Here is a 13,797-nt window from a genome sequence, read left to right as displayed (position 1 = left end):
TGTTAAAGATAATTAGTATTTCTTTTTTAATTTAATTATGTGTACAATCAGCTTTATTATAGGTCATATGTTATAGGTCAAAGCAGGTTATAGAACTAAAACGTGCTCCATTGAACTCTAAGTCTACTTTATCATCATCTGCACAAACGCTTGTAAATCGTATATTTCAATATCAATTCTGCATTTATATAATTCTCCTTTTTGCTGCAAGACGTAGTTGGATGCCATGTGTCCACCTCGAGTTCTGTAAATTCGTATTGCACGTGAAGCAGTCATTGGTGACAGCATCAGTGGCCTGAGGAGCCTCATCCTGGGTAAAACGTGTCGAGCGCCCCCAGGAGGCAGAGAGCGGAACTACAACTGAGCTGTTTACCGTCCGACAGAGCACAGAGGTCTGCAGGAATGTTCGAAAACTATTGGGCAGTTTTTAACCTATAATAATCAGTTTAAACGATCATATTGGATAACGTTAGTACAGGATGTACTTTCAAGTGAATGCGCCTATTATATTTATAATCAGGGTTTTTTCAGTCCTTCAATTAAAAATAATCATCATGAAATGAATGTAGCACGGTTTTATGTATTTATAGCGCGTGTCTCACTCTGCCTCACCCCGTGAGTATCCTGAGGTGACTCATCCAAGAGGGGATCACATGCCGACCAAAAAAAACAAAAAAGCACCCAGAGAGCTAACGCAGTGTTTAAATGGCGATCTAGCTCTTTACTACGCGGACGCACGGTTGCATCAGATCCTGTTCTCGCGCGCGTGTATGTGTGTGTGTGTGTGTGTGTGTGTGAATGTCTGTGCGCCGCGGCCGCTCCGCCACGCTACGTTACTTTTTTTTTATTCCCAGGACGCAGAATAGTAATAAATCCTCGCGGGCTGAGGAAAAGGCTGTGATCACAATAAAGACGTCACCCCGCTGCTCGGGTTGTGCTCCAGCGAGCCAAGTGCGCAGCTATTCGCAGGCTACAACAACAACACGCTCCAGCGGCACCATGCCCCTGGATGAACGGGCTGCCTTTCTCCGAGAGATCCCGACGGTTCCTGCGTCAGATCCACGGTGAATAACCGCGTTTAATCGCCCCGGATCCCTCGGCTACACACAGAGAGAGAGAGCGAGCAAGAGGAGGAGGAGGAGGAGGAGTGGTGGTGGTGGTGGTGGGGGGTGGGGGAGACTCGCTGCAGGCGCAAGCAGGACGCACGACGTGGATTTGGAGGTATTTAATAACTGCGACACTGGGTGGACACAGAGGGAGACGCTGCGGTAATGTGCTGTGATCGCGCCGTTTAAAGTGTCGCACATTGGGATGGACACAGTGTTGGTGCACGGATCTGCTGCTGCTGCTGCTCGCTGCTGCTGCTGCTGCTGCTGCTTCGGGACGCGGCGCACTTTCCTGGGCTGAGGCTGAAAACGTGTGCACGGATCGTCAGTCCAGGAGGTGGGAGAGAGAGGGGAAACGCGCACGGTAGCAGCTTCCCCCTGCTCGGTTCTTATTTACCCGCACACTTATTTCCGATCGCGCCTCAGCTCCCGCAGAGAAGTTCGTGTTCTCCGAGGAGAGCGTGAAACGCGTGAAAACTGTTACTACGCACTTTTTCTGCTCCGCTTCGTGTTGGTTTTGTGGAGAGGCACGCCCACTCGCGAGCAATGTGGATGCCCCCCCCCGGTGCTTTCACACGCACTCGCACTTTATTTATTCATGTGCGCGTTATGTGTCCGTTTGCTAATTATCACCGTGACATTAGAAACCAACGCTAAAGAGGAAGATGGAGACTCTGCACAGTTTAAAGCACCTGTGTGTGGAAGCTTTTTAAAAAAAAACACGAGATGTCAGTTTTGTTTTGCCAACAGTGGGGGGCGCTCTCTGGAACAGACTTCCAGTTTGAGAGAAAGGGGAAGTTTTGCATCAGTGAGAAGCAGAAAAGAAGAGAGCATCCTACTTACTATATATAGTCATTTAATTACAGCTTGTCGCCATCTTTCTAATACCAATACCAACTATTTAAATGTAACAGTTTCTATCAGATATTTGTTTTTAATATTTGTATATTATGTATTTATGCTATGTTTATTATGTTGTGTTTATTATGTTATGTGTCTTGTTTTGTTCTCTTTTACCCCCCTGTGTTTGGTAAAGTACTTTGTAACCTTGTTCAGATAAGTGCTATAGAAATAATGTTATTATTATTATCATTATTATTATGATAATAATAATATTAACACAGCTATCTGTAGGCTGTTAAAGAGAATTGACAATTGCTGGTGACAACACTTAAATTATTACTTTATAAAGTTTTGTCAGAGGACCAAATATTATTGAAAATGACTAATAATTTCCCTGATATTGTTCCCATGCAACTTTTTGCGATAAAAAAAATATCTCTCGTTGACCTCAGCATCTAATGCCAGTGCAGCCTGTACCCGGTGATGTTGGATTTCTTAACCACACAGCATCTCTTGTCTTTTTCTTTTTTTTTAAGCATCATGGAGGATGCAGCTGCCGCAGAACCAGCCCCTGCCACAGGTGCCGCCCCACCAACCCCGAGACCTCAGCCTTCCTCCATCGCCAACTCTCGCAGCTTGCTGGAGTGGAGGCGGAGGGTCAAGTCCGAGTATATGCGCCTACGCCAATTAAAACGCCTTAAAAAAGCAGAGGAGGTCAAGGTGGGTGAGCACAGTTGTAGATACATCTCCATGTAACTGAAATGAACGGTTCGGTTTGTTACTGTTTGCATGGTACTTGCAGGAGGTGTGTGTATTTTTTATGTGCAGCACTCGCAGTGTTTGTTTATGTGCCCGGTGCACGTGTGACATTGACTTTGTTCTGTTTGTTTCTAGAGCCTGTTCATGTCCAACAGACAGAAGATCGAGGAGCAGACAAATCTCCTGAACACAGAGTGGTCCAAGCTCAGGATTCAGCCCACACCTCTGTCCACTTCTGGTGGAGCTATGGCCGGAAAAAAGGTGTGTGCGCATCTGTGTGTGTGTGTGTGCTGAAGTGGGTGAAATAAATCTTTGTTGCATCACAATCTTTTAAATACCATCCTCCTGCCTGCACTGTACAGTTCTGTCATCATCTTCCTGCACCAGCAGGTCTGGGTCAACTAGTTATTACCTCCACCAAGGAGGTTACTGTATGTCTTCATATCGTTTGTTTCTAGGATTATGCAAAAACTACCCAACCAATAATCATTATATTTTGTGGAGGGTTGGGGCATGACCCAAGAAATGTTGGCAGCTGCAGGATTTTTTTCCTTTCACTTTCTTTAACAGTGTTTAATGTTTGGCAGTTTTCAACGTTTTCATTGATTTCTCATAAAATAATTCGTGGATCTTGATGGAAAAATCAAATACCTGTCAGAGACAGATATTTTATAAAATGATGTGCAGATCCAAATAAATATCCGGATCTAGTGAATTTAAATGCGGTTTCATAAAGGAGACTGTTGGGCCTCAGCAGAGGAGTGCACTCTACTGAGCTCCATTCTAGTCATGTCTATTATTATTTTTATATGAGTGTCATGTCCATCGCGTTGAGTCCACTTCACCAGCTCTACTGGTCTGCTCTCATTCCCACCTGCCTGTCAGGTGTTATTGGAAAATCAAGCTGTGTCAGAAACTGATGGTATGGCGCCCTTACACTGGTCTGTGACTCTGTGGAAGCTCATGATATAACAACCTGAGAGTATGACGGCATCATTCACTTCCCACGTGCTGCCAGGTTCAGCTATACTGGGTTTACTGGGTTTATTATCCCTGTTACATAGTTATAAGATTGCAGAGGATTGTTCTAGTGTCTGGTCACTAACCGTTCTTCTTTTGCAGATGTGTACGGTGGAGTTTGGCTTCCCAGGATTCAAAGCTCAAGCCATCGCCATGAGGCCCCTGTCCACAGTGGCAGGAATCCCCTTCATGTACTCCTGGTCGCCTCTGCAGCACAACTTCATGGTATGAAGTCAATCGCATTGTGTTGTGGGCGATGCAGTCACAGTATTTCACAATATCTATTTCACAATATTTCACTCATTCACCTGATTCCTATTTGGAAGATGTTGAAAATCAACCGTCACCGATCTACAAGTGGATTTTCCCTTTGTTCCATAAACGCTTTATTTTGACAATACATAGTTCTCATCTGCAAAAGGCGATAAGCTCAAGGAGCAGACGCAGTTTCACACACTGTCGTTGCAACGCAACACGGACGGAGTGCGTTGGATACTTTCAGATGTAGCTCCTCAGAAGTAGCACGGTTAGCTTGCAGCATCAGGACGTCACGTACCTGTCTTGATGGGAGTTTTTGCGTCCTAGGTGGAGGACGAGACGTTCCTTCACAACATCCCCTACATGGGCGATGAGGTGCTGGAACAGGACGAGGCCTTCCTGGAGGAACTCATCGACAACTACGATGGCGTGCATGGTGACAGAGGTGTGTGTCCCATCAAGCTCGGATGTACTTCATTTGGGTTTATTATATGCTAATGATGTAGCTTTGTTTCTGGAAGCCTGTTGGGGTTATATCTAAGGTTCACGGTGTGGTCATTCCTTCTCACATGTCGTGTCCCAGAGGGCGGTTTCATCAGCGACGAGATCTTTAAAGAGCTGGTGGAGGCCTTGAGCCAGTACTCTGACCACGAGGAGGAGGAAGAGGAGGAGGCGGTGGCCGTGGCGGTGGTGGAGGCGGTGGGGAAGAAGGAGGAGGAGAGGGCGATGAGGAGGAGCTCGGCGGAGGGTTCGGAGGAGACCAAAGCTGGGGCTGTGGCGTTCGCCAAGAGGAAGAGGAGGAGCACGACGGAGGGTGAGTTCACACAAGAGGTCTGCAGCGCGAACAAGGGCGACACTGTTCCTCTTGCAACACTGTACAGCTGCCGCAAGGTCGTCCTGTCCCAACAGCACTTGAGCTGGCATTGTTTACTCTAAAGCAACCACTGTGTCCCTGCATGGGCACTGTGTGTGTGTGTGTGTGTGTGTGTGTGTGTGTGTGTGTGTGTGTGTGTGTGTGTGTGTGTGTGTGTGTGTGTGTGTGTGTGTGTGTGTGTGTGTGTGTGTGTGTGTGTGTGTGTGTGTGTGTGTGTGTGTGTGTGTGTTTTTGAGGGAACTTGTTTGTTCATGACACTGATATGTCCCGTCTCTAATTACACAATTGAATGACCTCTCGTTCCAGGCTTTATTAGAAACTAGACTACACACAAACACTTCCAACACTTAGCGATAGTGAAATTGAAGCACACCCGAGCACGCGGTCAAACCCGTGCACGATTGAAGGGTCCATGAATAAAACATGCAGGCAAAAAGACAACTACACTGTTCTCACGAGAGCTGCCTTCAGAGCATGTTATCGCTGAGCGGCCTTGAGAACTGGGAAAACCTCTGCTCCTTTTGCGAAAATGTGTAAAAGTATTTGTGAATCTGAATTGTGGTCAAACTCTGCTCTCTTATTATCTTGTCTCCTAATAGTGAGGGACTTGTGCGGCAGCAAGAAGATCCCCAACGATAAGATATTTACGGCCATTGCCTCCATGTTCCCGTACAAGGGCACCACAGAGGAGCTGAAAGAAAAGTAAGAAAAGCGAAGTGAAACTTCGGCTCCGCGCTCACAATGCCGAACAGGCCCGTTGCTTAGAGTTCACCATGGCGACGCAAGCTGTCAGGGAGGAAAGTAATAATGGTGGCTCGCTCTCAGGCTCCCTGACTCAAAGGAGCACTTGCATCAGCATCTGAAAGAGCTTTATGTTAAGAAACATCAACTTCAAATGAGTATACATATCACCGCTGAATCTGTTCCCTGTCGCCTCCGCAGGTACAAGGACCTCCTCGAGCCCCCCAGCCTGGTGAAGCTGCCCCCACTTTGCACCCCCAACCTGGACGGACCTTTTGCTAAGTCGGTGCAGCGGGAGCAGTCCTTACACTCCTTCCACACACTCTTCTGCAGACGTTGCTTCAAATACGACTGTTTCCTACACCGTAATGGCTTCTGTTGTGTTTATTATCAATTCTCCTGCAAATTCATTTGTTTGATTCCCTGGGATTTTAGCTCCTCTTGCACTTTGAGATTCAGTGTGTGCAGTTGCGATCTATAAAACAACCTGTTGCCACAATAGAGTCAGAATATTGTTGTCTTCTTTTCTTTTAGCTTTTCATGCTACACCCAATGTTTACAAGAGGAAGAATAAGGAGATCCGAATGGAGACTGAGCCATGTGGTGCGGATTGCTTTCTGCTACAGGTATGCCAAGCTCGCGATCCTGCAACCTGTTCATGCATTCTGTACAACGATGTGTTTCATTGTTTACTCTTTGTCATGTTTTTTTTTTTTCTCTCCCTCCCACGTCCTCCTCTGAAGAAAGGGGCTAAAGAGTTTGTGGATCAGAATATGATACGGCCCCAGAAGTCTCGCCGATGTCGGAAGCAACAGCGTTCCACCGTTTCCAGCTGTCCTGGACCATCTGGGTCCACTGAGGAAGGCAAAGAGGGCGAGAGTGACCATGAGACCACCTCCTCCTCAGGTACAGGACTCAGATCTCACAAGGGAACGCAGTCGGGAGCTGCTTTTGAAACCATCTGGTGCTTTGTCTAGACATGAAAATTACACAGGCAATGGAAAAACAGGTTTCAGTTCTGTTCTTATGCCGTAGATTCAGCTTTAGTTTGAAGTTACAGTACAGTATTTGCTTGTACTGAAGAATTTGTCATTATGAGACATCTATTTTCACGGCTAAAAGTGAATGATTCACTCATGCTTATTATAATGCATTGACGGTTGTGTGGTCTGTATTTCCACACACTATAGGCACAGTTGTTTTCAGGTGTTACTGAGACTCTGAGTCACTGTATGACTCTGTGAGTGGCTGCATCATATGACTTCCCCACATATTCCCCCTTTTCTGGAAGGCTGACTGCAGCTCTTCAGAAAAGTGAAAATTGGCCGGGGATGATAGCTTTCAAGTCATATCCTGCTCTGTCCTGCCTCCCTCTTCCATCCCCTCTCAATATCAGCTTTCGCTTGCCAAGCAAAATAAACCAACCATTAGTTTTGCATGCTTCAGACCCAACATAAACACTTTGCCCCCCCCCCCCGCCTCTCTTACTGTGGCCCTTTTTTTTCTTTCTCTTTAATTTTTATTGACATCTGCATGTGGTGAGCAGTGGGAGGGAAATAAGAGCGATCTCCTGTGGATCTTTATCTTTATTCTTCCCTCCCTCCCGGAGCGCTCAGGTTGTCTTTCTGTGCCGTCAGTGCCTCACTTGGAGTCCCTGTTAGTTTTGGAAGCCGCTCACGCTTCGCCGATGACTCAGCAGACTCTCTCTCACACGTTTTGAGATAATGTGGAAAAAAACAGATTGTTGAGCAGATTAATAAAGATACTCGGTGCTGGAGCATGTGGCCGCAGCAATGCTGCATTCTGCCTGTTGCCAAGCAACATTAGGCTCTCTGCCTCGAGCTGTGGGTGTGCAAGCATCAGTCCTGAATATCCAAAAAAGCTCAATCAAAGCCCATGGTCCCTTGAGTACTGTGTACTGTGTGTGTGTACTGTTTGTGTGTACTGTGTGTGTGTGTACTGTGTGTGTACTGTGTGTGTGTGTGTGTGTGCGTGCCTGTGTATGTGTGCGTGTGTTTGTGTGCGTGTGTGTGCGTGCAGATGAAAAGCTGCCAAGACCAAGGAATTGAAAAGTGTTTGCATGTGCTGCTGCATGTGTGCAGGTTCCAAAAATATGAAACAAACTGTCTGCCGAGAGTAGTTAGTTAGTAATACTGACGTTTGTTTTTTGTGTATGTCTACATGTGTGTGTGTGTGCGAAACAGAGAGTAATTCACGGTGCCAGACTCCCACCAAGCTGCGTCCAGGGGATGATGACGGCGAGCAGCAGCCGTGCTGTGTGGTCCAGTGGAGCGGGGCGGAGGAGTCCCTGTTCAGGGTCCTGCACGGCACATATTTCAACAACTTCTGCTCCATCGCGCGTCTCATCGGTACCAAGAACTGCAAGGAGGTGAAATGTCTACACGTTTTTCAGTTTTCCCATCTCAGCTTGTTTCCCCTGGCCCAAAGAGAAACAATTACTTTGCTATATACATTCACCATTTAAAAAACAATAATGTGATCTTTGTAATTACTGTATGACATAGATCCAAACAAATCCTGTTTTTTAAGTTTTTCAGTTTTAAGTTGCGATTTTCCCTTCACACGTTTGTTATTGCCACTGAAACACATAGTTTGTGCAAAACTCCTTTGGAAGTCTTCTCCACAGATTTATCATTGCACCTCTATAACCTTGTCAAAACCCGGTGCCTACATTACCCACAATGCAACTCAACTGCCAACACTTAAGGAAGTGGATCAGGTGTGTTATAGTATAGCCTTGAAGTGCTACTGTGAGGCAGTAATGAGGAGCAGTCACAAATATCTAGTTAACATCAAGAAAATATATATTATCTCAAAGCATTTTATATTGGAAGGTCGAGACCTTACAATTTTATAGAGAAACCAAACAGTTCCCACAGCGAGTACATGTTGGCAACTGGAGAGAAAAACTCAAGTGGAGCAAAAAAAGCTTTATTCAACTTTTTTCACATAGAGCAATAATACTCCCCAAGACCTGAAAACGCACTTTGATGTGTAAAATACGTGGGGGATTCCCCTTGAAAACGCCAGATGCCGGAATGACAAAAAAGGCTGGAGATAGATTAAAAAAATTCTCAAAGCTCCAGTCGAGCAGAAATAGAAAAAGAATCTCACTTCAAACAAGGGAATTGTGAGCAATAGAAACTAGAAGCAAGAGGTTTTATGGGAAATCTGTTGTTTTGCTTGTTGTAAAATAAAAAGTGAATAATGACTGATACTGAAATTGATGCGTTGGTGGTTTTGAAACGCAGTACAATACAAACTTGCATCGCTGATTTCCGTTGCGTTTGCGTCAGTGCGTGAGTGTAATAACATGCATCCTGTGCGTGTGGTTTTATGATGTGGATAATTGGGCAGACTAGAGAGAGAATGGCATGTGGCACCATAAACAGGGATGCTTTCCAGATGTGACATCTCTCATACACTCATATTACATTTTTACAGGTTTTACAGATCTCAAAACTCTTTTTTTTTAAACTGTTCAGCTCAGTGCAGCTGATAACGAAACAGATAAAACAAATTTTGTTGATATATCTTAGACACACGTTAAAGCAGCTTCATTGGCGTGTTGGCCTGTCCATCATTCCCTCTGTATCCAGAACGCCCCGCCCACTTCTTAATCAAGTGGAAAGGCTAAAACCAGCTGCATCATTATGTTTGTCTGCGTCTCCGGGAAGAGGCCAAATCCGGGTTTTGGCAGCAAGGAGATGTTGTGTGTGTGTGTGTGTGTGTGTGTGTTTGTGTGTGTCCACGCAGATGTTTGTGTATGTTTGGCCTCTGCAGTGGAGATTTGATAACAGAGGAGGGGGGGGGGGATGTTCTGTGGCGTAATCGAGACAATGTGCTTTTCAGCTCGAGCGGTAAATTACACAACATAATTAGAATAAAGGGAACCGAATTTCTTCACAGCAGTAACCTAACATTTCCATGTGATGTTGCTTCATGACATTTAACCCCCGCCCTCAGGTGTACGAGTTCGCAGTGAAGGAGGTCCTGATCCACCGGGTTCCTTTAGAGGATGGAGGCATCTCGCCCCAAAAGAAGAAAAGGAAACACAGGCAGGATGAAAAAGAAATGACATTTAAATTTCCTTGTCAAATGAATATTTTGGTGTCTTCAGAAGATGAAAAGTGAGCGGGTGTGGAACAGGATTCTCACATAACTCCCCTCCCTTGTGTTTGTCTGATGTTGCAGGTTATGGGCGAAGATTCAGCTGAAGAAAGGTGCGTTCCTCCCACACTGAATTATCCCGGTGTGACTTTTACTACCCTGCCCTCTGAAATACAAACCGGCTTTCTGTGCCAGTCTGAGGGTTTTGTCCTCTGTTGCTCCAGATAACTCCTCCAATCAGGTGTACAACTACCAACCATGTGACCACCCCGACCATCCGTGCGACAGCTCCTGCCCTTGTGTGATGACCCAGAATTTCTGCGAGAAGTTCTGTCAGTGCGAGCACGAGTGTGAGTGTCACCTTCTCTGTTTCACCTGTCTCTCACTCATTGTGCGCATCTTTCTTTTACACAAACACAAAGAAGTAGGCACACAGAAGTAGCCTGTTCGGCCTGGTGAGGCTAAAAGAAAATTGTTTGTCACCACATTTTTCCACTGGAAGCTCCCAGTAGCTTTAAAAACCTCATTTTTTTTGCCAGGCCACAGTAGAGCAGGGCAGCAGAATGTAAAACGATTCTGCAGTATTCTGGCAGCAGTCAGAGGAGAAGCTGTCCTCTGGCGGGGATAGGTGGGTGTCTGTTTAACACAGAGCCGCATTCACAATGAGGCATTCGCTGCAGCAGTAATGACCCAGAACTGTGTATTCCAAAATGACCACACGGTGGAGGAATGCATTTTGTATTTTGCCCTCTAGGGAGCTTACACCAGAGAACGAGGATAAGAAGAGGTAAACATTTTTGCCTTGGTTTGGTTTTGCCTCATTTGTGCATCACTTGTGGTACAGTCACCTTCTCTCCATCCCCCCCCCCGCCTCCCCCTCCTTACCCGAACGTTACCTCGCCTTTTCCCGTAGCAGGGGAGAGCTGCGGCCAAACAGGAAGCAGCCCCTGGTCGCACATGTGCGTGCTTTAAAAGACTTGGAGGGGAATCAAAGGGATGTGTCAGGCTCTGCGCCTGATATACAACATCATCTCCAACATCAGCATGACTCAGGCTGCTCCGGCTAAGCAATGCTCGGTGATACTGACGCACACAGCTCACACATGGGAGCATGGGAGGTTAAAGCGCCGCAGCAGTGGAGACAAGCGCTGCCTGGAGCTGTCGCTGTGGACGGCTTTAACCAAGCAGAGGCTCCTGAAAAGACGTTTTGGTTTTTTTCTTGCCTGATCGTTGTGGTCATCTGCCCAGAGGGTGTTGTGTTACACTCTGCAAAATTGTATTTCAGCATATCTGCCAGCAGAGGTCTCCAATGAGTCTCTCGGCCATTGTTCTTCTTTGCTGCAGCTGCATTTGGCGATGGAACTGATCCATCATAATCACATTGTGCTCTGCCCAGTCATGTATCATATTTCTGCATAGCCCCTTTCTGAGCAGCGCTGGCTCCGAATGTTTTCCAGGCCAGAACCGCTTCCCAGGCTGCAGGTGTAAGACTCAGTGTAACACCAAACAGTGTCCCTGCTACCTGGCTGTGAGGGAGTGCGACCCAGATCTGTGCATGACCTGCGGAACTGCGGACCAGTGGGACAGCAAAGTGATCTCCTGCAAGAACTGCAGCATCCAGAGAGGCCTGAAAAAGGTACAAAGGGGACACTTGAAGGTCTCAGCAGCTAAAAAATATATAATCTGTCATTATGGATGCAGATCAACGTGGTTTAAGGTCACTCATATTGGTTGTTCCTCTTCAGCACCTGCTGCTGGCGCCATCAGATATCGCCGGGTGGGGCACCTTCATCAAAGAGCCCGTTCAGAAGAATGAATTCATCTCAGAGTACTGCGGAGAGGCAAGGCCACGCTGATTGGTCAGATATTAAATACATCATTTTGCTTACGAGCTTTCAGATAGATGACACTGTTGTGTGTGTGCGTGTGTGTGTGTGTGTGTGTGTGTGTGTGTGTGTGTGTGTGTGTGTGTGCAGCTGATCTCTCAGGACGAGGCGGACCGACGTGGCAGGATCTACGACAAATACATGTCCAGCTTCCTTTTCAACTTGAACAATGGCAAGTATTCCCCAATCTCCCTTTCATGTTATATTCCGTGTGTGAAAGTAATCCTTCATAAACTCTACTGTGGGTATCTCTCAGTAGACTTTGTTGTGGACGCCACACGTAAGGGGAACAAAATCCGCTTTGCAAATCATTCAGTAAATCCCAACTGTTACGCAAAAGGTGAGACTGTCTCAGTTGTTCTGCTATGAAGTGTAACGTGAATTAAGAGACTCTGACGTGTTCTTTGTTTCGCCGTTGCAGTGGTAATGGTAAACGGAGACCATCGCATCGGGATCTTTGCCAAACGAGCTATCCTGCAAGGAGAGGAGCTTTTCTTCGACTACAGGTAGAGTCACAGGCCTTTTTGTGACTCTCCATCAGCTTCAAAGTAAAAGACAAAGGACAAAGAAAAAAGACAGGCAGACGTACACTGTGATGGTGTGTTTTCTGCAGATGTGGCATATTTAAGACGCTTTGCTTCCTCTTCCTCCCACAGGTACAGCCAAGCTGATGCCCTCAAGTACGTGGGGATAGAGAGGGAGGTGGACATGACATAGCTGCACCTGGCGCCAACCTCCTGAACCTGTCCCCCGTAACTCCTCGGGCACCTAATAACGCTTCTTACCCTTTCCGCAGTGTCACGTCTAGCTGACGCCTTTCTCCTAAACATTCACTGTCTCACTCCTCTCCGCTGCACTTCCAAAAATAGACAGTCCCTCCCTGATGGTTTGCAGGTGCCGCTGCTCTGCAGACCACCGCACTGCCGCCATCAAGGACGGCTGTCGCCTCGCCCTCCTCCTCATCTGCCCACACCCACCCACCAACCCGCAAGACTGTATACGCCAAGCTTATGAAACAAAACCATTTACAGTGGAAATACTATTAATCCACATTGCACATTCTCTTCGGTTACATCTTGTCAAAGCAAAGAGGTGACAATTACCCATCATGCAGCGTGTTAATCTCTCTCAGCAGTTTTGTTACCGTACTTATAGACCGGCTTTTGTTTGACCTCTCGACACGTAACGTAAGCTTTTACTTCGTACCCGATGATGATCGGTGAAATGCATGTGCTGTCTCTTGGATAATCCAACCATTAAACGTGTTAGCCACAGCATTAGCTTCAGTCAGACACAGTCACTCTGTATCGTAGTGTTGTGTTACCCTCTTCAGAGGAACCTGACCGGGTGTGTTCCTCTGTGAACCCCAGTCAGTGGCAGGCCTCTCCGCCACATCTCTATGGTAAAATAAGTTATTGTGCATTTATATCATTGTTCTGCAAAAAAAATAAAATAGGCAACCAGACGAGAAACCGACTGACTGAATGTAACCTGTGGACGATAGTGAAGAGATCTCATCCCCTCTTTTCATTTTTTAACACACCAACCCATTCCTGATTGGTACTCTGAGCAACGTGCGCGCACATCAAACATTTCGATTTCATGTTTACGTGATCTTGAATCCGTCACACTTTGTGAGGCAAGTAATTGACAAATGAACGAATCACAGATTAAATGTCTTCCTTTGAAAATCGTATACAAGTGCCAAATGTTTCTACGCAGAGAAAAGACTGAAGCAGTGCGGAGGAGTAACTTCTGCAAGGTTTAAACAATGGGAAAAACAAAAAGTTTGACCAAATATTCAAGTCCCCCACATGTGAATGTAAAATATCATTTATCATCTTGTCTTTTTTTTTTTTTTTATACGTCCAGATTTGTTATGCGCTCCGTTCTTCATTTATGAAACATTAATTCCCACTTTGAAATGAGATCTTTGTCAACAGAGATGAACAAAATGGAGTTTACTGATATGTACAGTGTATGCCTATAAAAATAAAACTTTAACTTTATACATTAAGACACGTTGCACTTGTCCTTTTGTGTGTTGGTCCAAAAGCATCTCGCCTAAAAGTGGAAGAGTGAATTCCTCCCTCAAGGCCCAAGAATCTATCTAGCTGCACCGAATTGCTCACACTCATTGGTTGCTGTAACATGCCTGATTTTCTTTCATCAAGATCCT

General features: G+C 46.0%; 1 protein-coding gene across 8 annotated transcripts; it reads left to right on the top strand.

The window, feature by feature from the left end:
- Positions 1-289: 289 nt before the first annotated feature.
- ezh1 (enhancer of zeste 1 polycomb repressive complex 2 subunit) lies at positions 290-13,635 on the top strand. 8 transcript variants are annotated; one of them, XM_035180414.2, is made up of 20 exons: positions 290-392; positions 2,486-2,669; positions 2,844-2,969; positions 3,831-3,953; positions 4,314-4,431; positions 4,570-4,800; positions 5,460-5,562; positions 5,803-5,966; positions 6,136-6,227; positions 6,345-6,507; positions 7,785-7,990; positions 9,589-9,680; positions 9,817-9,845; positions 9,957-10,082; positions 11,190-11,368; positions 11,478-11,573; positions 11,709-11,790; positions 11,875-11,958; positions 12,040-12,124; positions 12,275-13,635. In XM_035180414.2, the coding sequence occupies exons 2-20, from the start codon at positions 2,490-2,492 to the stop codon at positions 12,333-12,335; spliced, it is 2,340 nt and encodes a 779-aa protein (XP_035036305.1). In that variant the 5' UTR covers positions 290-392; positions 2,486-2,489; the 3' UTR covers positions 12,336-13,635. The 8 variants fall into 8 exon arrangements, with proteins under 8 accessions (XP_035036305.1, XP_035036302.2, XP_035036298.2 ...); XM_035180411.2 differs by lacking the exon at positions 290-392 and adding an exon at positions 642-1,064 and having other exon boundaries at positions 12,040-12,166; XM_035180407.2 differs by lacking the exon at positions 290-392 and adding an exon at positions 643-1,064.
- The last annotated feature ends 162 nt before the right edge of the window (positions 13,636-13,797 follow it).

The sequence above is a fragment of the Hippoglossus stenolepis genome, chromosome 16 (assembly GCF_022539355.2).
Source record: "Hippoglossus stenolepis isolate QCI-W04-F060 chromosome 16, HSTE1.2, whole genome shotgun sequence".
In the NCBI taxonomy this organism is placed as follows: domain Eukaryota; kingdom Metazoa; phylum Chordata; class Actinopteri; order Pleuronectiformes; family Pleuronectidae; genus Hippoglossus; species Hippoglossus stenolepis.
This window is presented reverse-complemented; position numbering and strand designations above follow the sequence as displayed.

What these genes read in the sequence shown, in the direction of transcription:
- ezh1 (XM_035180407.2), top strand. Translation starts at nt 799, where the DNA reads ATGTCTGTGCGCCGCGGCCGCTCCGCCACGCTACGTTACTTTTTTTTT. An exon ending in ACAGAGGAGCTGAAAGAAAA is followed by an intron (nt 5,563 to 5,802) that starts GTAAGAAAAGCG and finishes TCGCCTCCGCAG; the next exon opens with GTACAAGGACCTCCTCGAGC. An exon ending in AAGAAGAAAAGGAAACACAG is followed by an intron (nt 9,681 to 9,816) that starts GCAGGATGAAAA and finishes CTGATGTTGCAG; the next exon opens with GTTATGGGCGAAGATTCAGC.